The sequence below is a fragment of the Saccopteryx bilineata genome, chromosome 1 (genome assembly GCF_036850765.1).
Source record: "Saccopteryx bilineata isolate mSacBil1 chromosome 1, mSacBil1_pri_phased_curated, whole genome shotgun sequence".
NCBI lineage: Eukaryota > Metazoa > Chordata > Mammalia > Chiroptera > Emballonuridae > Saccopteryx > Saccopteryx bilineata.
In genome coordinates, this window is record NC_089490.1 from 93,016,662 (window position 1) to 93,042,240 (window position 25,579).

A 25,579-nucleotide genomic window follows, 5' to 3' on the forward strand; every position below is an offset into this window, starting at 1 on the left:
AAAAGTCAGTAACTATGATTTATTGTTCAAATGAGGGAATACTACACTGCTCACAAAAATTAGAGGATATTTCTAAATGAATATGAAGCTATAAAATATCCCCTAATTTTTGTGAGCAGTACATCATGAGTTACACAGGAACCCTAAGTCACAGTCAGGCAAACCATATGTATAACCATTCTGTTGAAAGGCTGCACATGGGAACTCGAGCCCCACAGGAAGAAAGACAGGCACAAAGTCAGGACCCCTGAAGAGAGATATACCTACTGGATAAACTGTTTAAAGACCCCTGGTGAAGAAAGAGACCGTGGTTGCCTGTTTTATCCTTGGCTTTAGGTGAAGTAAGGGAGAAATGTTTCCCCTGAGAATTTCTAATTTCAGCTTGTCCTCATATCATTTGGGGGGCTCAAATTATATGCACTGGGGGAAAATAGAAAAAATTAAAATTTGCCAGGCACATGGCAGAAACGGAAATCTGATCTGGAAAATAACTCTCAAAAGCTAGACTTCAAAATTCTTTAGGTGAAGTTTCAAGAAAAATGAATTCTCAATCAGCAATCACCAAAACACACAGGGAAATATGCCACCATGACTGAGGGCAGAAACTGTGGACTGTGGAATTCAACCTCAAAGATGGCAGGTATTAAACTCATCAGCATTAAAACAGAAGTATTTTTATTTTGAATAGAATATCGATAGTAGGATAGAAGAATGAGAGATTCTCAAAGGTGAATCAGCCTATTGGGTCAAATAGTTCTTTTAGAAGTAAAATATATAATTATTGAAATTACAAATTAAAGAATGTGTTCATCAGTAGATTAGGCCTAGCTGAAGAGAGAATTAGTGAAAATAAAAGAGACATCTGAAAAAGTTATTCAAAACAGTGCACAGAGAAAAGGAGGAAAAACCTAAGACAGAAGTTAAGATATTGGAATATGTCTGATTAGACTATCAGAGGTAGGTAATAGAGAAAAATTGCAAGTGAGGAATCATTGAATGAGATAGTAAATAGGAATTTCCCAGACTGTTTAATGGTATCCATAGCTACAAGAAGGTTTAATACCAAGCAATTTAAATAAAAGAGAGCCATACTTAGACCTAAAGCAATAAAATTGCAACACCCTAAAGAAAAGTTATCTTAAAAATAGCCAGGCAAAAAAGACATATTTTATACAAAGCAATTCCATGTGTATGATTGAGCATTCTTATCAACAGCAATGGAAACCAGAAAACAGTAGAAATAGTGTCTTCAGGGTGCTGAGAGACAATAACAACACTTACTGTATGTCTAGCAAAACAATTCTTCAAGCATGAAAGATAAATATTCAAATGAGTTAAAACAAAGAGAATATACCACAAACATACATATACAAAGAAACTTCTAACGGGTGTGCTTGGGAATAAGGAATATTATTCCAGATTCACAAAGGAATGTTGAACAAATAAATTAGAGATATTGTAGGAACTCCAAACCACAATTCTAAATAATATTCATAGTAAAATAAGAATATTGTATAGTCTGTAGGTTCAAAAAGTTTATACCTAAAATATCAGAAAATGATATCATGGAAGTCAAGAGAAAAGTGTTAAAATTAAAATAAAGTATTCTCAGGTCATTGTTTTGTTGTGGGGGACAATATACTAACTTTAACCCCTAAGCTAGGAATGCATACTAACATTTCTAGGTTAAGCTCTAAAAGAATCTTTTAAAAGGTGCATAACTTATAAATTCATGATGGGTGTAATGGTGACAGGAATAAGAAAACCCAAAGCAGACACACAGAATCACTCAGTCATTCAAATAATAATATAATACACAAGAAAAAAGAAAAACTTAGAAAAGGGGGAAAATTAAAAGCAAGAAATGAAGATGATAGAAGTAAGTTTAAATATATCAATAATCAAACTAATAATTTGAAGAATTAAAAGACAAATTGTCAGATTGAATAAGAAGTGGCATCCAACATACACTATTTACAAGAGACATACATACCTAACACATAACAACCTGGAAAGGTTGACAGAAGAATTGTGGGCAAAGATTATCAGGTAAATAACATCCAGAGGAAACAAGGGTAAATATCTTTATATCAGACAAAACATTGATAGGTACACACATGGTCACAACTTAACAATAAAAAGTTCACCAAGAAGATGCAAGAATTCTAAACTTGTACACATTTCCTGCGGTTGTGTATATATGCGGAGCTCAATAGAGCTCCAGGAAGAAATTTATAAGTCTACTATCAGAGTAGAGTATCTTAATATATTCTTTTTAAATACTAAAAGATCAGATAAAAAATTAATAAAACATTCTGGAAGATTTGAACAACAGTTAAAAATTTTGATTTGTGGGAAAAATGAATCTTCTATTCATCCTTTTTTCAAGCTCACATTTATTAAAAAATATCTATGTACATAATGCAAATTTTGGTACTCTTCAAAGAATCACATTATATTTATATTTAGTTCCCTGAATACAGTATAATTAAATTAGAAGGCAGTTACAAGATTTTTTTAAAAACCCGTTTGATTAAAATTGAGAACACACTTCTAAATTACCCATGGTTCTAAATAAATCAAAATTGAAACTGAAAACTGCTTAGAACTTAATGAAAATAAAATATGTCAAAATCAGTGGAATGAAACAGACAGGCAGGGACATTTATAGCCCTCAATGTTTATATTCAAAAGAAAGGCTGAAAATTAATAAGCCTAGTTTACGAGTTGATATATAAAGAACATTAGAATAAACTCAAAGGAAATAAAAGGCAGGAAGGACATAAAGAAGATAGGAGAAATTGATGAACAAATTGTATAACAAAGTCAAAATTTGGTTCTTGGAAAGGAAATAAAACTGGTCAGATAGACAAAACTATGGAAGGACTTAGCGAGAGACAGTGAGAGAAGTCATCAGGGAGTGAATGGGGAGACCTAGGTGCAGATGTCCGTGTCTATTCTCAGTGTTTCTGAGCCAGCCGTTCTTCTGAGCCCAAAGTCGGCAGGAAAGAGGAAAGCAAACAAAAGTCTCTCACTTTATGGAGCTAAAGCAGAATTAGTTGTAGGACATGAGAAAATACCATGAACAATATTATGTCAATCAGTTAAAAATTTACGTGAAATGAACTGATTTCTAGAAATGTATACTTCACAAAAACTGACATAAGGAAAAAAAATACAAAGTCTGGATTATCTTCTGGCCATGAAACCTTCTTACAAAGAAAATGGCATCCTTAGATGGTAAGTAAAGTTCTACTAGTCTTTTTAATCAAAAGATAGTATCAATTTTAAGCAAACTTCAGAGCATAAGAAAAGAGGAATACTTTCTCATACATGAATATATATATATGCAAATATCTTAAGCAAAATATTAGCAAACCTATCCAGCTATGTATAAAATAGATAATACACCATGGTTTATCATGAATAGGATATAGGAAATAGGACAGTGATCTACTATTGAAAAATCCATAAATGTCATTCATGCTGTTGATAGGTTAAAAGAGAAACACCTTATAATGATTTACCATATTTCCCCATGTATAAGGCGCACCCTTTTTTGAAAAATTTGGGGTCTAAAAACTGTGTGCGCCTTATGCAGTGGTTGTAGATTTTTTTACTTTCATTTCCTGCTTTTTCATGCTTGTTGTCTTTGCGCTCATTGTTTCACACCATTACCGGTGTATTACTGTAGGTTACATTTTGCCACGTTCTGCCCAGAAAGAGATCAGGAAAGATTTTCATACAGTGCTGAATTCAAGTTAAAAGTGATCCTATTTTCAAAAGTGAATGGAAATCATGCTGCTGAATATACGTTTGGTCCTCCTCCAAATAGGAGGATTCGTGTGAATGTCACTAAAGAACCAGGCGCCTGACCTGTGGTGGCGCAGTGAATAAAGCATCAACCTGGAATGCTGAGGTCACCGGTTCGAAACCCCAAGCTTGCCTGGTCAAGGCACATATGGGAGTTGATACTTCTTGCTTCTCCCTCCCTTCTCTCTCTCTCTCTCTCTTTCTCTCCTCTCCTATCTCTTTCTAAAAATGAATAAATAAAATCTAAAAAAAATTTAGAAGCCAGGCAGGTCTTGATGAGCCAGGATACTGGGCAGGGTATGTAAGAGCCTCTAGATGACAGTCACAAAAAGAAAAAGACGCCATCCATTCTAGGAAATTCTTCATTTGTGAACTTGAAACTTGGACGTCTTAGAGACGCAAACAAAGGTAGGTCTCCAAGTGAAAACGTGTCCCATCTACCTGCCACAGACATAACTTTGCATTCACGCACCCATATTCACTGAGTGGTTATCCTGTGCCAGACACTGTGATGCCCGGGGATGCTGTGGGGAACAAAACAGACAAAGCCATTGGTCACGGAGAGCTTACATGTTGGTATAGTACATGGCTGCCCCACTCTGGTGTTACTTAGTGGTTGCTTAATTATTGTCACATGGAACCTATCAGAATAATTTGTGGACCTTCTTTGCCAGCCTATACTGTATATAAGTAGAGGAATTTCTATCAAACAGCAAAACAATGAAAATAGAGGCAAACCAAATCTAACTCATATATGATCTATTTTTAGCTCATGAGGCAGATGCTCAAACCAACAGAGATATCCTCAGCTCCCAGGGCCACACTCGAACCAATCGAGCTACTGGCTGCGGGAGGGGAAGAGGGAGAGGAGGGGGAGATGGAGGAGGGGAGAAGCAGATGGTGGCTTCTTCTATGTGCCCTGACCAGGAATTGAACCTGGGACATCCATACACCGGGTCGATGCTCTCTTCATTGAGCCACCAGCCAGGGCCAAACTCACATTTTTTAGGTAAACTTCAAAAGTAATCCAGAAGTCGTTTTACCCACTTGTTTTATTTAACAAATCTGACACAGACCCTGAAATGTAGCCAATATCTGAAAGAGCAGCTGCCCAGAGGTGGGAGAGGGTTGAGGGATGAGGGGGAGAGAGGTAGGCAGGCCCGTGCCCCCTCTCTGGGTCCTGTCAGGACCTGGGCGTTGTCCTGGAGCCAGAAGGCATAGTCTAAGGACATGGCCTGTCTGTGAGTTTCTTCAGGCCAACCAGGGCCTCCGATTCCAGTTAAAGGTGCATCTTTGTCCTTTTGTTTCTTATCTTTTTTCTTCTCTTCTTTTCTGCCCTCATTCATTTCATTCTGTCCTTCATGTTCAACACTGTCGAAGACCTTCCAGTTCGCTGGCTATGATGTTCCTCCTTGGGGAGTAAACACGTGTACCCTGAACTCTGCTCCTCATCAGCTCCTGATCTATTGCTCCACAGGGCAGCCAACCCAAGAAACCCACCTGTGGGACACACAGGGGACATGTGCAGGGCCAGCTGAGCCGACGTGCCCGTTTACGTAAGACCATAAACATACGTAACTGTGATGCGCCTGCCTTTTCCTCCAGGGCCAGGTGTCCCTGTCTGGCCATGTCCTGTGTTCCCGCATCAGCAGCTCTTGTTAAGCATTCTCTGTGTTCTCATTGTCCTTCCTTTTAAGTGAAGCAAAGACCCTAAGGTCTGACAAAGCAGTTGAAGGACAGGCCTGGATTCTTGGCGATTTTTCCTCACTGTTTCATCGTCTCACCTGCGCCAACCCCAGCAGCCCTGTGTTATGGGAACTTCTTTCTCTCCAGTCATTCCTAAGGTGTTTGGCTTGCCTTTCATGGAAATAGCAACTCACTTTTTGCACTCCTCTAATTAAAAGAATGTTTAATTACATTTCCACTTACATTAGAAATATAAGTGGCATAAAAACACTTCTGGTAATAAGCTTAGCTCACTCCCAGTGAGCGTAGAGTTCAAGTTGGAGGAGCAGACATGCCCCCCCACACACACACTTCCCGCTAGAGAGGAGCATATGGGCCTTGGGTGTCTAGCCCTGGGTTCAGCAGAGGACTTAGCGCTAATTGGAGGTTGGTTAAAAGAATGTCTAAAGGGAGAAAGGGTTTCATTGCTCATGCCCCTTTGGGAGCCAAGCAGCCCAGTAAATTCTCGTGACAGCCGAAAGACTCAGTAAATCACCGAACCTCTCCCAGGCTCAGTTACATCTCCCATAAATCAAGGGCATTCTTCTGTGCTCCCCCTCCCCCCATTCTCTGCCTGGCCCCTGGAGTGCTCCATAGAAATGCACTTGACTATACTTCAGTCTTTTGTGTTTCAGGGACCTTCATTTTTATCTCTTCAGTCCTAAAGCTTGATGACTCAGCCTTCCCTGTGTGAGTCTTAAATAGGGAAGGACCCAGTGGGGACATTGCTTATTCTTCTCACGAGAACCACAGACTCTCAAGAGACCAGCCAAGGGGCGCTTTGCTGGTGTGGAGAAGGGAGGATGGGAGAGAGTCTATGAAGCCATGCTCTAGCCCTCAAGTCCACAGTAAACTCTAAGAGAGGGAAGCTCTGGCCAGAAGCAGTGGGTAAAAGCCGGGAAGTGGCAACCTGGGTGTCCAAGAGACACTGGAACCCCAGAGCTGAGTAACCGGTGGTTCCTGCCCTCGGGAAGGTTGTAGACCAGTGAGAAGCAACCAGTGAGTAAATAGAAAACCCCAGTGCAGGTTCAGCTTGCTAAGTGCTGTGAGGTAAGGAAGTAAGGGAGGCTCAGGGAGCAGGGAGAGGACCCTGTCTAGCTGGGGGCATGGCTCAGGCTGCGTGGGAGGGGTTTCTGTAGGAGGTCTGCACTATGTTTTGATGCCTAGAAGCTACCCCTTCCTCTTCTTCCATCCTCACATCCGTCCCCAGCCCCCACACACGCTTGCTCCCTCTCTCCCCAGGCCTGTGGAAATCCCTCTTCCTCCCCTGCCTCTGCCCTGGGCGTGAGGAAGGAGTGGAAACCCCATGCTAGTTGGGACTGGGGCACTGGGTGCCGGTAGGCAAGCAGCAGGGGCCACACCATCGCTTCAGAAACAGCGGCCGGAATGCAGGATGCCTTCCCCTGTTGACAGGAAATGCATCTCGGAGGAAGCATGCTGTGACTCGGCCCGCAAAGGACCAGGAAATGGAGTTCTCCAGGCAGACTGGATGGGAATTAGGTTCCCACCGTGGCCTCACTTAATCTTTACAAACATCTCACTAGGTGAATATTATTTGGTCTATTTCGTCCATCAGAAAATCGATGATTCTGCACATTAAGTTACTTACTTGCTCAGTTACACAGGTCATGTGACAGAGCCGAGGTTCAGACTCACGTCTGTCTGACTCGAAGGACAGAGCTCTTTGCTCTGACACAGGGCTGGGTCCCTACCTGAATATATTTTTCCCTGGGAAACATTTTAAAGGAGGTAATGATTCTATAGGATCATTCTATGGGAGCCCCCTTTGGATTAAATGGGTTTTTTTGGAGGGCTGACCTCAGAACAGAGGCCCTGCGTTTATAATATTGTCTGCTCGAAAGAACACTTGAATGTTAAGCAACAGAATCACTCAGAGGCTGACTTTGTGACTGCCATCCATTCACAGCATTGGGAACTGAGCACACTTAAAAGAAAAACCGTTAAAGGGAAGAGGAAAACCCAGGGAAGACATGCCGTGCATACGGGGAAATGATGTATGTTCCTAGAGGCAATCTGTAGCATTTGCATAAAGTGAGTAGCGCATAACTCAAGTTTTAAAACATTTTATAATACTCAGAGTGGTGTCAGCTTTCACATCCTTTGAGGAAGATTGGAGGGGGGACGCCATACGTGTTGAGCGTCTTGTAGCTAAGCAGACTCCAGTGAAAAATGAGGCAGGGGAGACCGGAGAGAGAGTAATAAAAGTGATGAATGGGAAGGTTGATGTTGGAGGATTAGGATGGAATGAGGAAGGAAAAAACAGTTGCTTGGGGAGGTGGGGAGAAGAGCTAAATCCTAGAACACCACCGACCTCCCAGCCAGACCTCGCGGCGCGTCACGCCCGCCCGCGCCTGTTTAATTTCATTTCACGACACGAGTTGAAGGGCTCTAAGCGTGTTCTTGTCTCTGCGCACCACTGCTGCTCATAAACTCTGGGAGTCCCGGGATTAGATATAAGGCAGCTGGCCCCCGTTCGGGTAGCCTGTCCTCTGGCGCTGTTGTGCCGTGGCAGATGCTGCGGGATGCTCCTTCATCCTGCAAACGCTGCAGAGTAGCCACGGCGGGCCGGGCTCAAGGGCTATAGTTGGTCCCTTGCCCTCTCTTGACCAAGCGGCCTCATCTGAGGAAGGAAGCTGGGATGTCATCGCCACTTCAGAGAAGAGGTAGAGATGGAAAGGGGTGATAAGGTAAAGCGGTGAGCGCCAGGCTGTGAGACTTGTCGTGAGCCCGGTTGTCTTATCAATAACCCATCAGCACCGTTTCCACGCTCTCTTGGAGTAGTTTGCCGTCGGCTGGTGGGTACAGTGAGTAAAAAGGGCTCTTGTTTCATGGACAGGAAGTAGGGACTTGAAGGGGGCAGTGGCTTGTTGGAGATTCAGTGCTGGTTGGTGGCCCATCACCGTGTGCCCAGTATTGTGCTAGAGGAGGACATACTCAGCATGGGGGACTCTCGGTTAACTTAAGCTTTAGCCCTTTCTCTTGCCTCAACATGCATCCATTCTTCGCTCATATGTTAGTTTTTAGAACGTAACTCCTGTGGCTGTTACTGATTTAGGTTACCGATTCCTGGCTTTGTTACCTGTGGCTGACATAGTTCAGACACCTGGGAACATCAACAAGACTCCTAGAAAGGCAGTGATGATGGGAAAAGGTACCCTGCAATGGCAGTTGTGGGTGTATGGATGGAAATAGTTCTAAGAGAACTGTTTGTGAGATTTGTTTAAAACAGAGGAGAGCTGGGGAGGGGGTGGAGAACGAGGAGTTTCTGTACTATTTTATTTATAGTCAATATGGCAGGGGTTGAGAACCTATGGCTCACGAGCCAGATGTGGCTCTTTTGATGGCTGCATCTGGCTTGTAGACAAATCTTTAATTAAAAAAATAATAACATTAAAAATATAAAAACATTCTCATGTATTACAATCCATTCATTTCCTACCACTCATGTTCATGGTTGTGGGTGGCTGGAGCCAATCACAGCTGTCCTCCAGAACAACACCAAATTTTTATTGGATAATGCCTAATGTACATGGGTCATTATGAGGTCAGGAAGTAAACTTCCCTCCTTTTAATCAAGTAGTCAGCTAGCTAATTGCAGAACCCTTTTGATGAAGAAGATGGCTAATAGAAAAAAAGATGAGGAGTATTGTACTGTTCAGCAGGAATGGACAGAGGAATTCACCTTTGTGGAGAGAGCAGGTTCTGCAGTGTGTCTAATATGCAATGATAAAATTGCATCGATGAAACAGTCAAATATAAAGCTGCACTTTGACACACACCATACTACATTTACATCAAAATATCCAGTGGGGGACAGCAGAAAGAAAGCATGTCAAGAGCTACTGTGCAGAGTGCAAGCTGGTCAGCAGCAACTCCGTGTTTGAACCTAACAAGGTGACTGGAATTTGGCTAGCTTTGCTGGTGCTTTAGCAATTGTGAGAAACGGAAAGCCATTCACAGATGGGGAGTATGCCTAAACATTCATGCTTCATGTTGCCAATGAACTTTTGGATGACTTTTCGGATAAAGACAAGATAATCAAACAAATAAAAGACATGCCTCTGTCGGCAAGAACTGTTCACGATTGTACCATCTTGATGGCAAATCAAATTGAGGCAACAAAAGAGAAGGACGTAAATGCAGCACCATTCTTTTCTCTCGCTTTGGATGCCATTTATCCCAGTTCAGCGTGATTGCAAGGTATGCTGTTGGTGACACACTACGTGAGGAAAGTCTTGCTGTTTTGCCTATGAATGAGACAACAAGAGGGGAAGATATATTCAAGTCTTTCACTGAGTTTGCTAAAGAAAAAATCTACCGATGGATAAACTTATTTTGGTGTGTACTGATGGTGCTCCGTGCATGGTGGGGAAAAACAGAGGATCCATAGCACTTCTTCATGAACATGAAAAGAGATTCATCCTAAGTTTTCACTGCATCCTACATCTGGAGGCACTTTGTACTCAGATGTGTGGCGAGCAGCTTGGTGAGGTGATGTCGCTGGTCATTCGGGTGGTCAACTTTATTGTTGCCCGAGCTTTAAATGATCGCCAGTTTAAAACACTTCTGGATGAAGTTGGGAATAATTATCCTGGTCTGCTTCTGTACAGCAATGTGCGTTGGTTGTCAAGAGAGAAGGTTCTTAGCTGTTTCGTGGCTTGTCTGAGCAAAATCCAGACTTTTCTTGAAATGAAAAACATCGAGCATCCTGAGTTAGCTAACACTGAGTGGCTCCTGAAGTTCTATCTCGTGGACATGACTGAACATCTGAACCAGCTCAATGTGAAAATGCAAGGTGTTGGAAATACAGTCTTATCCTTTCAACAAGCAGTGTTTGCATTTGAAAACAAGCTGGAACTCTTCATCGCTGACATTGAAACAGGTCGTTTACTACACTTTGAAAAACTGGGAGAGTTTAAAGATGCATGCACAGCAAGTGACCCTGCTCAACATCTTGATCTCCAGCAGCTAGCAGGCTTCACATCTAATCTCCTGCAGTCATTCAAAGCACGCTTTGGATAATTTCATGAATGCGCTCATCTTTTTAAGTTCATCACCCATCCACACGAGTGTACAGTGGAGAGCGCCGACCTGAGTTACATCCCCGGTGTCTCCGTCAGAGATTTTGAGCTATAAGCTTCTGATCTGAAGGCCTCAGACATGTGGGTGAATAAGTTCAAGTCACTGAATGAAGATTTGGAAGGACTTGCATGACAGCAAACAGAGTTGGCGAGCAAACACAAGTGGGGAGAAATGAAAAAACTTCAACCCACAGACCAGCTGATTGTCAAAGCTTGGAACACGCTTCCTGTCACATACCACACACTGCAGCATGTGAGTATTGCTGTACTGACAATGTTTGGCTCTACGTATGCATGTGAGCAGTCTTTCTCATATCTAAAGAATGTTAAGACCAACCTACGATCACGTTTAATGGATGGAAGTCTCAACGCCTACATGAAGCTTAACCTCACCACGTATCAACCAGACTACAAAGCCATCAGCAAAACCATGCAGCACCAGAAGTCACATTAATGGTAAGAAGTACTTTATTCATCATTGGTTAGCAACAGCATAACAACGTTATTAAAAACAATTCAGAGATTTATTGTACTTTAAAAGTGTTGGTCTTACATAAAATGCACACATTTACTTGTATTTAGTGTTAAACATATTGTATGGCTCTCACGGAATTACATTTTAAAATATGTGGCCTTCATGGCTCTCTCAGCCAAAAAGGTTCCTGACCCCTGGAACATGGAATAGAGAATCCTGCCACAAGCAAACCTGATCGATGTCGTTGATCCCCAGAATCTCTCACACGTATTATATGTCCACACACAGCACGGACCCATGTGACCACGGAGTACCTCTGGGGCCGCGTTCCTGAGGAGCCTGCTGGGGAAACACAGCCCTGGGTAATCTGGGCTCTATTCCCAAGAGAAGGATGTTGAGAGAGGGAAGCACCAGTTGAGCAGTATTTGGTGGCTGTGGATATCAAACCACTTACGTTTCTAAGTATGTGGAAATGAGAGTTTTGCTAGATGCCACCTCATTTTTTACCTCCAAATCTGATAACGATGGGAACAATTTCATGTATTTATTTTCTAAAAGCTCTATATCACAGGTTGTTTCTCTAAGAAGTTACTTTCCCATTCTTCACTTTTACGTGGAAGGCATCAGATTAAAGATGTGTATTTTTCCCCAGAAGTGCAAGATGCATACCTTTGAGAAATATTTTTCTCATAAAAGCAAAAATTCATAAGTCATCTTCACGTATGCCGTCCCTGATAATTCTTTGGCCATGCGTTCACCAGTGATGCTCTTTGCTGCATAGAAGATTTTCATGGTCGTTTCTCATGGCCTTACAAAGTATTGTAAAAATTCTATGATATTTTCAGCCTCGCCTTTATAAAATTAACCAAAGTAGTGATACCCAGGAGTACTCATGCACGCTGGCTTCCAGTACTTTGTTGCAAACTTGCCTAGTGGTGATCCAGGAAAGGAATTCAGTACGTGGTGCTTGCTCTCACTAACCTTGCTTGGAATCATTTTGTTATTCTCATTAAAGTGGTGGTACCTTCAGCGATGACTCATACTTTCCATGTTACCGTCGTTAATGTGGGAATTGACTGTTTGGATGGTAACATCTCCAGGACAGCCTTTCTTTAGTGCTCACTGAAAAATTGTTCGTCTTTCGTTATTGGATGAGCGGACACAGGTCAACATCCTGTGTACCTCTACTCAACCCTATACTCAACTTCCCGTGTGCTCTAATGCTGGTGTCCCTGGGCCTTGAGTGTTCGTTGTCTGTGGCTGTTCCCACAATATTTGCTGACAAAGGAATTTACTTTGTTTTGTTACTATTAGCTTATGTGCCTTTTTCCAGCCATTTTTGCCAAGACAGGAAAAAAAATAAACATCTGCTTTACTACATTATCTTCTTTTTTATGTATGAAATCTCCAAAGAGACTGCTAACCTCTTTTCATGGGGTTTAGTGACACATAAAGTTCGGGACTATCACAAGACTTTAAACATCAGCCCACAATTCGGAGGCTCGACTTCCTACCCTGGGTGCTGTGGTTTTGAATGTCTTGCTTCTCATACATCTTTGTACACCCATTAAGTGGTATCTGAAGATAATACACTGTTGGGGCGAAGCTCTTCCTTAATGATGGTGGCTGTTGCTCCATATTTGAGATGGTCTTGAGAATTTAACATTTTTTTTGCCAGTGTCTTGTCAGATCTAATTAGATAGGCATTTCTGTGCTAGGTGAAGTAGCTGAGGATGAGCTCATGGGAGCAGAAGTGTTAGCTCAGCTGTTTTCTTGCTCGTTACGTGAGTGGGTCTTATTGGTATTCTCAATCTGTCATTGCTGTGTAGGACTCCTTTTTTCTGTAAATATAAACTTTTATTTGGAAGCATTTAGACTTGCAGAAAAGTTGTAAAAGTAATACTGAGAGCTGGTATCCCCCTCTTCCAATTTTAGTTTCTCCTAATGTTAACATCTTATGTAACAACAGAGGACACATACTGTCAGACTAACAATAGAAACAGACTCTTAGATACAGAGAACAGATGGACAGCTGTCAGAGGGGATGGGGTTGCAGGACTGGGTGGAAAAGGTGAAGGGATTAAGAAGAAAAGAACTCATAGACGCAGATAACAGTGGTGATTGCTAGGGAGGAAGAGGGGTGAGGGGAAGTAGAAGAGGATAAAGGGGGAATGAATGGCGATGGAAGGAGACTTGGGGTGGTGAACACACAGTGCAGTGTACAGGAGATGTAGTATAGCATTGTACACCTGAAACCTGTGGCATTTTATTAACCAGTGTCACCCCAGTACATTCAGTAACAATTTTTTAATGGTGTATTGGTATTAACTAAACTGAGGCCGAGGCTTTAGTCACATTGTACCAGGTTGTCCATTAATGTCCTGTTCCCTGAGTCTCCTCTGGCCTCTGACAGTTTCTCAGTCTTCCCTTGTTTTTCATGCCGGACCTGGATAGTTTTGAGGCATACCGGTCAGGGGGGTCGATGATAAAATGTCCCTCAGATTTGGTTTGTGCAAGGTACTTTCTCATCATTAGACTGAGGTTGCGGGTAGTTGGAAAGTTGATCACGGAAGTGAAGCACCTTCTTATCACTCGTGACAGCAGGGACCTGACTTCCAGGCACGTCCTCACCCGGACGCTAACCCATCCTCCCTGGGGTAAGGCGTGTTTGCCAGCTGTCTCTACTCTACAGTTGCTATGTTTCCCTTTCCTACTTCATTTTGGGGAGTGAGTCACTAGATGCACCCCCACACTGGAAGGGATGGATGTAGAACCGACACATTATTGGGGTCCTCCCGTAAGGAAATTTGTCTCTTTCTCCTGTTTATCTTTATTTATTAAATCATTTATTTCCACATGGACTCATGTATATTTCTGTTATACTCTGGGTTACTGTTCTTAAACCATTGGTTCATTTTGCGAGGATTATTTTAGTTTAATTTGATTTGTGTTATTAATAATATTATTAAAATGCACTAAAAATAGATATTAGCATGATTGGTACAACAGTTACCCAGGAACATTTAAACCCCAGTATGTCTCAATATTTGAGCGTGCCATGTCACACTCTCTGCACTGACACAGTTAGAAATGGGCGCTCACATGTCATAGAGGATCTCTCTCTGTCTCTGTCTCTCTGTCTCTGTCTCTCTGTCTGGCAAGGTGACTCTGGCAGCCCCCAGCCAGTAGGTAGAGCTCAGTCACTCAACAGATCTATATTGCACACTTGCTGTGAGCCAGGCACCCTTCTGAGCGCTGGTGAGTGAGATAGTGTGGGCCCTGTCTCTCCCGGGCTTAGTGCTCTAACACAGAATGCAGACAAGAAACAAAACAGACAATCCAACTGGTCATTTCGGGTGGTAAACTGTGGTGAGAAAATCAAGGCAGGGCAGTGTCAGTGACTAGCACTCGTGAACCCAGGTTGAAGAAAGGGGCCCTCTTTCTCTCAGCGACTCTGCCAAGGACTTTGTTGACCCTTCCTGGGACAGATATCCACGCTTGAGCCCGTCTCTGTGTGCCAAGGAATGGCCAGGAATGACTCATCGGTCAGCCCAAGCCACATGCCCGTGCTTCCAGCAGGGCAGGCTGGGTGATTGTGCTGTTCAGGTCATAGAAGGAGGCAGGGTCTGGTCCTGCGAAGGAGCCACGCAGAGCAGAGCAGGAGGAGCCCCTGAGGGAGGTGCCCATGGAACCAGGAGGCACAGCTGCCTTGCCCAGAGTTCCCAAGCAGTGAGTCATATAGGGCCCAGCTCCAAGGGGTTTTTTCTGCATTTTGACAAATTGGCAGAATCCCAGTGGATTCTGCACTCCCTATTCCTCCACCAGCATTGGTAGAATCCCTCGGCTGAAGGCTCCGTGCCTGTCTCTGGAGGAGGACTGTGCCTCCTTCTAGCCACACTGGCCCCAGGTCAACAGAGACACTGCCACGGAGGACACGGTGCAGGTTCTGTGAACTGTGAGCCGACTCTTCGTAATTCTGTAAAGAGGGGGAGAACGCAGGGCTGGCTGCAGCCACGGTGCTTAGCCTGGGATCAGCAGAGACGCTGCACTGCGGTGACATCCATGGAGGCCCCTTGTACCGAGGGCATTGCATTTCCATTTCCTGCTGCTGTTGCTGGTCCATCAGGAATTCTCTGCACATATCAGAATTCAAACTGAATTTTTACCCCCACTGTATAGCTGAAAAGAACCCAGAACATTGAACATAACGAACCTTAGAGAATGTAGCGGGATCGTCTCCTGGATTCATGACCCCCCTGGCCCTGCGCATTATCAAGGTATCCATTTTCTTCCCTCCGACCTCTACTGCTCAGACAGGGGAAATAAGAACTGTTACAAATGACAGAACAAGAAATGAGAAATTATTGGGACGGCCTCCGCATCGTGCCCTGGCCCACGGCGCCCACAGTTTTCCGGCTGAGGGGACCGATCACTGAGTTTGGTATGTCCTCGTCCCCTTCCCTGGGCAGGGGTGCGTTCGTGTCTGGGAAGATTTCTTTCTTTCTTTTTTTTCTTTTCTGGGAGTTGTAAAAACCAAGAAGCCACAGGGACCTGAGTAAAAAGGGAAGAGTGACACAGAGCACCTGTGCGTGGAGTCTGAGTATCTGGGCGCTGTTTTAACTTAATAGCCGCTACCTGGTGTTGTCAGGCTGGGGACGGAGAGGGAGGAGCCGCTGGTGAGAGTGTTCAGCAGTTGACAAGGAAATGAAAACCCTGGCGTGGAGTCCGTTGGCAGTCCGCACGCATGGTCACACCTGTCTCTGTGCCTGCAGAGTTGGACAAAACACAGCTCTTCTATTCCAGGAGCCAACAGTCCAGGCTGTGAATAGAGATTGAAGGGCAGTGTCACTTGAGGGAGCATCCCACGGGCACAGAGGGTGTAATATTTCCCAGACACCCGGGCACTGAGCACCAGTCTGCTCCGGGCTCCACGGTGGACGCCTTTAGGTTTCTTATTTCATTGATCTTCCAAAGCAGGTATTGTTATTCCCCTTTCACAGACCAGAAAATAGAGGTTCAAATTCAGTAAGTAATTTGGGAAGCCGAATTGGGAAGAACCAGTGTGAAATTTGCCTTGTTCTCCACCTGTGACTCTCCCCAGTCTCTGCCCAGTATCTTCAAGCAACATCAAGGGTCTGCCTTCCTGACTGGCCTCCTCTCTGGGCCTCTCCTTGGGGGCTAGCCAGGAGGAGTATTCCCCTGTAGGGCTTCTCTGGGCCTATTGTCTGTCCCAGTCCTCGTTCCTGCCCCAGGCTGCGGCAATTTGCCTGGGGCCTTTTAAATTCTGTTTCCTTTTCCTCCTTTCTACCAAAGACTTTTCATTCAGCCTTCCTAGTTGGTAAGATTGCTGTTCTGTGAAGTCTAAAACCATATTTCTTTTGCAATTTGATGAGCACATGCAACGTGCCTTCGTGTGCATCACACCATCGGTCCAGGTCTTTCTTTTCCTTTTTTAATTCATTTTAGAGAGGAGAGAGAGAGAGAGAGTGAGAGAGAGAGAGAGAGAGAGAGAGAGAGAGAGAGAGAAAAGGGGGGGGAGGAGCAGGAAGCATCAACTCCCATATGTGCCTTGACCAGGCAAGTACAGGGTTTTGATCCAGCGACCTCTGTTCCCAGGCCGACGCTTTATCTGCTGAGCCATCGCAGGTCTGGGCATCTGTCCTGGTCTTGACCACATACTGCAAGACAGTTGTGGTTATGTCCCCTTCCCAGAGGAGACACACTCTCTGTGATTTTAGGCGACTTAGTGCAGGCCACCCAGCTGGTAAGAGCTGGAGCTGGGACTAGTGTGTAGGTGTGTCTGCCCATCCCTTTCTGTCAAGCATTGTAATCCTGAAGGTGGCGAGGGGAGGGGCTTGTGGGACCATCATCCTTCTCCTTGAAATACCAAAGAAGGGGAGAGCAGAGGGAGCTCAAACTCTTGCTAGAGAAAATGACAAGCTATTTGGCCCTTAGACAAAGAGAAGAGGACCATATTTCTCCACCCTAAAGCCTACATTAATAGGGCGTTTATAACTGATCTGCTGTGGACAGACAGAATGTGAGGGTTGTTGCAAAAGTCATCATTGCAATTTCTATTCTTGAACCGAAGGACAGCCATTGAATACAAATGGCCTGCCAGGCACTGAGATGAATAGCAAATCCCACTCTGCCCACCCACATGCCAGTGGTGCCAGGTGCAGGCATGTAAATAAATCATTGCAAGAGCATGCGATGAGTTCTCTGATGGGTTACACGCAAGAGTCTGGAGTGCCGAGCAAGGACCCAGCTTGGGAATGCTTACAATGAGATTCAGAAAACCCAATTTGTAACCATAAAATAAGGGTTTGGATTTTTTTTTCTTTTCTTTTTTTTTTTTTTGTATTTTTCCAAAGTTAGAAGCGGGGAGGCAGTCACACAGACTCCCGCATGCACTCGAGCAGGATCCATCTGGCATGCCCACCACTGGGCAATGCTCTGCCCATCTGGGGTGTTGCTCCGTTGTGGCCAGGGACATTCTAGTGCCTGAGGCAGAGGCCATGGAGCCCTCCTCAGCGCCCAGGCCAACTATGCTCTAATGGAGCCTGTGGGAGGGAAAGAGAGAGACAGAGAGGAAGGAGAGGGGGAGGGGTAGAGAAGCAGATGGGTGCTTCTCCTGTGTGTCCTGGCCTAGAATCAAACCCAGGACTTCCATGCACCAGGCCGACGCTCTACCACTGAGCCAACTGACCGGAGCCGCAGTCTGCATTTCTTAGTTAAGAATTCTGGAGTCAGAGACTTATAGACATTGGTGAATAGACAGCAGTGTGTTGATCTTGCCCTCTTGGTCACATGATAGCTGTCATGATTCCAGTCAACATGTCTCTGTTTATGACAGAAAGATGAGTGGGGTGGGAAGAGAATGGCACCTTATTTATTATTAAGAAATCAAACACTTGCTTCCCCATGTATCTTTTTTGGTCAATCTTAGGTCCCATGGCCACCACTAGCTGCAAGGGAGTCTGGGAAATCAATAAGGAGGAGCATCATGATTAGCTTAGACCATAAATGGATCATGAGGCATTCACAGAGACAGTGAGTGCACCTACGAATGAAATCAGTGTTCTGTTGGAAATGAAGGATGGGGTGGAGAGACATACTAGGAGGCAACCTTCTGCCACTTGTGGTCCTGGGAACAAGAAGTGTGCCTAGCTATGAAGGGCAAGCAGGCATTCACATGGTAGAGAAGAAATAAGGGTATTCTAGGAAAGGGGAAAGTGCATGCAAAGGCACAAAGTGGTGAAAAACTGGTTCAAGAAATACCAGGAAGTTTGTGAGCCTGGAAGTTGAGTTGGAATTATAGGTGGGAGTCAGTTTGCGGCAGCTTCATCTGCCAGTCTGAGGAAAATAGATGGTACTCTGTGGGTCACAGAAAGTCAGTGGAGGTCTTGAGACAGAGACCCACTTTCCAAACACCATTTGTCTCAGCAGCTTAGAAGACATAAAGCCTGTGTCTCACTCGGCGTTTTCACAGACTCGGATTTCTGAGCACTTTTGCACCATGAATTCTTTTATGAACCCTCTGGGTTCTAAGTACTTAAGAAGCTGACGTTGTGGCTGAACTCTTCCCGTCACCTGTCCTTGTTCTGAGGTCTTGTTTCTATCTTTGAAATGCTTTTTCCTGTGCCCTTGATGGGCGATAGAGTCTCTCCTTTCTCTTTTAATCTTGTTGACTTTTGCTGTCTTCCCAGCTGATGTTTAAGTTTCCTGGACAGTAATCAATTTCCATCAATTTCCCTGGCCCACTGCAGGCTGACTCCAAGTCTGCACCTACACTCAGATGCAATTAGATCGGTCCCCTGGGACCCCTGGAGCCTGGCAGCTTCTGCGGCCCTCCTGGCCTGCAACCTAGACACCACCCTCTCGGCCTGCTGCCACGCTGGAGGCTCAGCCTGTGTCTCTGGAAAGTCCTACGTCACCTGCAGCCTTAATATCCCAGAAATGTGTGGGGTCCCTATGTCTGGCAGGGAAAAGTAGGTTTTATTTCTGATCAATCCTGTCACCGTCTATAAATCTCAGGTTCATTTTTACAAACAGAGCCTTGTAACGACTAGACAATGGGAGAAATAAGAGAAATGGATCCCTCATTTCTCCCTCCTTGGGTTCAGATTTTGACAGTCCCACCTTCTACTGTGTAACTTGGGGAAATCAGCTGAACTTTCCCCACCTGTAAGTTGGCACAACACTGACAGTGTTAAATGAGGAATTGGGGGCTCTGACGAGGAAAGTGTTCAGAGAAGTGCTAGGTGCACAGCAAGTATCCGATACGTGTTAGCTACTGCTAGTGATAATATGATTGTTGCTACGCTCGTGTGCCTCAGCAAGTGGCATACATTGTTACTGGTTTTCACCACAAGTTCGGAAGACTCGCTTGTATTTACCAGCTCCTTGCAAAAAGTCTATTTCGGGAACATTCTCCTGTGTCACTCCATCTCAGGATTGCCAGCTTGTCAGCAAATGCCATCTACACCACCAGCTTGCTGCCCCCAAGTCAGCAATGACGGGTGATTCTGTCCCTTGGGGCGCCAGGAAATGACATTTCTCAGTCGTGAGACAAGCGCTGGTCAGAATTACCAGCCACAGTGACTCTGAGTCGGGTTTTCAGAGACCAGCCTGCGGCTTCCTGGAAGGAGCAGTGGCCTGGGAGACAGAGGCTGGGCGCGACTGCCCTCCACTGTGTGACTGTCACGTCACTGTCTCCCTCTGGGCCGTGGCGTCTTCACACTTGAATTGGCCCAGCCCGGAAACTGTCCCAAACAACCTCTCTCTAACATCTCTCTAAAATCACGTATCATACTTGTAATTTAAAACGAACAGTTACTTAATGATCTCTGGGCCCATCTCTGCCTTCACAGTCCCTCTCTGTGTGCGGCTCAGAGTCAGTGCTCATTCTGATATTTAACAAATGAGGAATGAATTAGTGAGTGAGTGAATGATGTGGTAGAAAGAGAAAGATTTGGGAGCGAGACAGACCTGATTTTGTTTCAGAATCGGCTCCTTACTAGCTGAGTGACCCCTGTGCTAGGCTGAGCCACAAGATGATCATCTGTGAACGGGATAATAATAGAAACAGCCTTCCCAGGTTGTTTGAGGATTGAATGTGAAAACACATACACACACCACCAACAACAGTAACAACAACAACAATCCTGGCCTAACATCTAGCATAGAACAGGTATTAGATAAACAATAGCTGGAATTTACTTCTCTAGAGATTAGCACAGGAGAATGGAGTGTTCTGTGTTCTGATGACGGAAAACTAGTCGAGGGAGGTAAATCTCAATATACAGTAATAGACTTTGAGTGGGCTCACCTGTCCCAAAGCAGCTAGATGACAAATGGTTTTACCAAACTCCATTGTCCTGTTAGTGACCCCACCATCTTCTCACCCTCCTTTCCTTTACTCTTTGCTGCTTTTCCAGAACCCCAGCGTCAGCCCGCAGGTATTACCCGTCCCAGCTCGCTGGGCAGGCACAGAACAGAGCGGGGTGTGATGGGATAAGAAACGGCCCTCTGTGGGTAGGGACACAAGGCGACCAGGGTCCTCGTCCTAGCTTTGAACTGATCCATGTCCTCTTGGACACGCCGCCTCTGTGAAGCCCACTCTGCTCACCTGGGACGTGCTCAGCCCCTGGACACAGCCCTGGGCGATGGGTAGGAGCCTGGGGGGTGTCAGGTTGAGGGCTGGCTTCGAGTCTCAGCTCTGCCACTCACCAGCTGGGAGACACAGGCCAGTCAAGTACTGTTTCCCAAAAAATGAACAATGGGGCTCAGCTGGGCTTACTTGAGGGAACTAATGGCCTAGTCTCCTCAAAGTGCCTAGCAGATTTGTGCACAAGTTAAGATTGTTGACCTGTGGGCCAGCCCATATTTCCACTTAGCTGAAATTTCTCTGGGTTGAAGAATCCCAGGTTTCCTGAGACAAATGCACATCCATCCACCTCCCTGCTGGCTCAGCACTTGGCAGGCTCTAGAGTCTTCTGCGGCAAAGATGTGACCCCCACTGGGTGGGAGTGACACTGGCTCCATGCAATTACTCTAATGCATGGCCCAGGGCCTGCTCACGTCCGCCTGGGTGCAATCTCAGAGGAGCAGTCTTCTCTCTCCGCTCCAGAGGCTACCCTTCGAGAGGCTCGGGAAGAGAACCTCATATTTCGTGCTCATCCTTGCCTGAAGTGCAAGGGCCTCCAGGTGACTTCATTCCAGGGAAGACCTGCTGGCCCTTTCTGCTCTCTCCTGAGGGCTCAATGCCCACTTCCTTCCTTATCGCTGTAGGGTTATGTGCTGCAGGAGGGGAAAGGAGGGAAGAACATTGATAGTGCAGGCTGGCGGCCCCGTCTTTGAGGGGAGAAGAGAACCCACATATATGGGGCCACCCTGGCAGGAAGGCACTGAGCTAGGCACTTGTTTTACTGTCTTTAACTACCTTGTGAAGTCGAGATGACTGATCCCCACTTAACACATGAGGAAACTGAGGTCCCAAGAAATGAAACAAGTTGCCCAAGGACACACACACACAGCTAGGAGCATAGCTGGGATTCGAACCCAGGCTGGCCTGTCATCCCAGTTCTTGCTCTGCAGTTATAGCATTGCCGTGGATGGGAGGGCACAGATGTGGTTTGGGCCAAATAGGTGTCCTGGTATTAACTGCGCCTTGGAGACGGACTTGGTCCTTGCAGCCCAGTATTTATCCCACCAGCTCTCGCTGCCACACACCCGTGGGATCCCGAGAGATGGAGCAGAAGGAGACGGGCCTCCAGACCGGTCGGCAGAAGGCGGGGCCCGGACCCTGCTGCAGGCGCTCACAGACGGGCTGGGCCTGGAGGAGAGAGTCGGGAAGCCACTGAGCGCTGGACACCCAGTTCACCCTTCCTCAGTGTGTCCCCGCCGGGGGGGGGGGGGAGAGCAAGGACGTTGGGGGACAGAGAGGGAAAGGGTTCTTCTGTTTCCTCTATAATGTGACAAAGCATGGAAAAGGGAAGCTTTTCAAACCTGGGCCCTCCTGTTCTCCGTGGCACAGGGGAGAGAACACGGGGCTTTGGTAGCAGCTTTGTTCAAACTGATGGTGGAGTTCCAGCTCCAGCACCTACAGCTTGTGGTCCTTGGCAAGTTGCTTCTGCACAGTTTATCCTCTCCAACTGCATTCCTTGTCAGGGCCATCGCAAGCATTCGCACAAGGGAAGGAATGTGAAAGGGATGGTGAAGTGTTCCACGGTAGGCGGGCTCCCCCGCGGAGGGCATGAGCAGCGTCCACTGGAAATGGCCGCTGCCTCTTACCTGGCATCCCTGGCTGCATTTCTGGCCCGCCCCCTAACCCCACCACTCACATCTTCTTCATTACAATCAGAGTATCTTCCTAAAACCCAGAGGTGGTACTATTTCCCCCTCCTTAAAAATCTCTGTCAGTGCCATGTGAGTTTGGAGCATGGTCCCGGGGCCAGGGTCTCACCCCACTCACCTCTGCAGCCGCTTCGCCCCCACCCACACCTCTGAGCTCCAGCTGCACAACACGTGACTTCTCGGTTTCCAAATGAGCCACCAGGTCCCATGCATCTTTCCTTTGCCCGGATTCAGTCACCACTGTCCCTTCTGCCCCAGGCCCTGTCTCCCGAAGAAACTCCCACTCACCCTCCAGCCCAGCACCAGCATCTCCTTCTGTGATGCTTCTCTGAGCTTTCTACAGTTGCCAATTCTTTCTGACCCTCCCTCTTACTGCATTCTGTTACCTGTTTGTGGACACATCTCCCCAGCCGACCGTGAGTGGGCCAAGGGCAGGCACTGCCAACGAGGGCCTCTGGTCATTGATTGCACAACCCGGTCCACGGTGGGCACTTAGCAGTCAGACCCAGCGTTCACTGAGTGCTCCCTATGCCGGGCACTGTTTACATGCTATATATATCATACGTCATTTCCCCACAGCTCTGTGAGGCAGTGTTTCCTTCAGTCCTAGATGGAGGCAGAAACAATACCGATTACTTGAATAGAGAGTTGACTCTTTGAAAATGGTAACTAGATACAAAGTGTTTACTTGGTAACTAAAAAAGCAAAAATAGAAAATTGCAGGGAACAGTTACCACCCCTGGAGAGGGAATAACAGAGGTGGCATTTATTGCAATCTGGGGCCGGTCCCCAGACCTGGGGTGGATTCAGCAGGCCACTCCAGAGGTGGCGACACTGGGCAGAGATGGGAGGATAACGCGGCTGGTTCTGAGTGTTAGAGAAACTGCAAAAATGCATGCAAGATTTAGCTGCTGCTAAAGGAAGGGGGTGCCGCTGCTGGTGTGAAGAAAAGAGGTGGGTGACAGTCGCTGGAACAGGAAACAACAGGCAGGAGCCAGTTCCTTCTTCCTTCTCCAGACTGTCAGTCCCCCTCCCATGGCCCCTGTTCACAGCGCCTAATAGAGCAGCTGGCAAGGCAGGAACAGGGTTTGCAGAGTCCCGATGTCAGCACCGCAGAGCAGACTTGAGGCAGAGAAAACGTAGATGCCAGCACACGCAGGAGCTGTTAACTATTCCCACTTCACAGATGAGAAAACCGAGGCATGGAGAGATTCAGTAACTTATCCCAAATTAAATGTCTCCCTATAGTAAAGCCATGATTTGAACCCAGGCAATCTGGCGTAAGGGCCCTTGCTTTTAACCACTCGAATGAATGCATGAATGCATGAATGAATGAATGAATGAATGAATGAATGAATGAACAAGCCCAGAAATAACACTGAGACCAATGCCCAGCTGTGGCATCTCCAGGCACGAGGTCTCACCTGCCTGCCTGTCTGCTGCCTTCTGCCCTGCCAGGTCATTCACTGGAACTCCCCCAAGAAACTTCGGGTGAAGAACAAGCATGTGGAATTCTTCCGCAACCTCTACCTGACCTTCCTGGAGTACGACGGGAACCTCCTGCGGCGGGAACTGTTCGGCTGCCCCAGTGAAGCCGACGTCAACAGTGAAAATGTAAGTCGCTCACGGGCTGGGCAGCGCAGGGGCTGCTTCTCTGCTGGTCTGCAGGGACCTCCGCTGTGCCAAGCTCTGTGCCAGGCTCAGGGCCTGCCCGAGGTCAACGAGATGCCGTCGTGGTCCTGGGAGTCCACTGTCTGGTGGGGGAGACAGGCAAGCAGGCGGATCCCGTCCACGCTCACCACTGTGGCTGCAGAGTGGGTGCACGTGGCCCAGACTAGGTGAAGTCAGAGGTGAGTCTCCAAGCAGAGGAGTCAATATAAGCAACAGCACTAATGAAACAAGAGGCAAAGGGTCTCTCCACAGCCAGGAGGCTCCAAAGTCTCTGTGGGCACAGTGCCCGCACAGGAGACCCGGGATTCAGTGGCACCAAAGGTTTTCACAAGGAACCGGCGGCTCCTTTAGGGTCAGCATGGGTGAAGAAAGTGTTAAGTAAATGGTCACAAGCATAGCTAACATCTACATTTTCTTATTTCTTCATTGGTTACAATTATTTTTCATGTGTTATATCTCATAGGGTACGCATAGAAACACCTGAGAGTTGAAGAAATTTAGGCACAGAGAAGTTAAGCAGGTCATTCATGGTCACACAGCAAGCATTTGAAGTTCTAAGCAGCTGGATGTGGGGAAGTACTTTGCTGTAGTGGGAGAAACAGGGAATATAGCATCAGGCTCACCTGGGTTTGATTTTAATCCCTTCCAGTTACCACCTGTGGGATCCCAGGCAAGTTATTCAATCTCTCTGTTCTTCCTTTTCCTCAACTATCAAATGGGGATGAAAAACTGTTATATGGGCACTGTGAGACTAAATGAGAAAGTGAATGTACAGCACCTTGATCAGTGTCTGGCATATGTTAGATGCTTGATAAAAATTTGTTCCCTCCCTTTTCTTTGACCCTTAGTAAGTATCAGAGACAGAAGTACTTGGTTTGTTTAGTCAGTCAACATTTACTGAGGGTTTTCTTATTCTGAGCACTGAGTATTTATCAGTGAAAAGGGATAATGGCCCCTGGTGTCATGGTGCTTATATTTTAGTGAGGAGACACAATTAATTATGACACAAACTCTCAGGAGAAGTGATCTGCCTGTGGCAAGTGCTACATAGCGACATAGAAGTAAGCAGCTGGGCAGCTTCATTGGTTTGGGTGGTGGTGAAGTGGTGGTCATGGAGGACTTCTTCGAGGAGGTGACGTTTAATCTGAGACCTGCATACAAGAAAGAGTCAGTCTTAGAAAATCAGGGGACCAGGGAAATACAAATCAAAGCAACAGAGAGATATCACCTGGCTGTTATCAAAAAACAAGATCACTATTATCAAGATACTAATTCAGATAACTAATATCAAGATATTATTAAAATAACCAATATCAAGTTGTTATCGAGATAACAAGAATTGGCAAGGAGAAACTAAACCCTTGTGCACTGTCAATACAATGTGAATTGGTGCAGCCACTGTGGACAACAAGATGGAGGTTGCTCAGAAACTTAA

At 45.9% G+C, this 25,579-nt stretch overlaps 1 protein-coding gene across 10 annotated transcripts in view; it reads left to right on the forward strand.

The window, feature by feature from the left end:
• Positions 1-25,579, forward strand: part of LARGE1 (LARGE xylosyl- and glucuronyltransferase 1) — a 565,935-nt gene that overhangs the window by 490,503 nt on the left and 49,853 nt on the right. For all 10 annotated transcript variants that reach the window (XM_066259855.1, XM_066259874.1, XM_066259835.1 and 7 more), the window contains one exon: positions 23,932-24,087. In XM_066259855.1, coding sequence (XP_066115952.1) covers positions 23,932-24,087 — 156 coding nt within the window. The remainder of the gene's footprint in view (positions 1-23,931; positions 24,088-25,579) is intronic.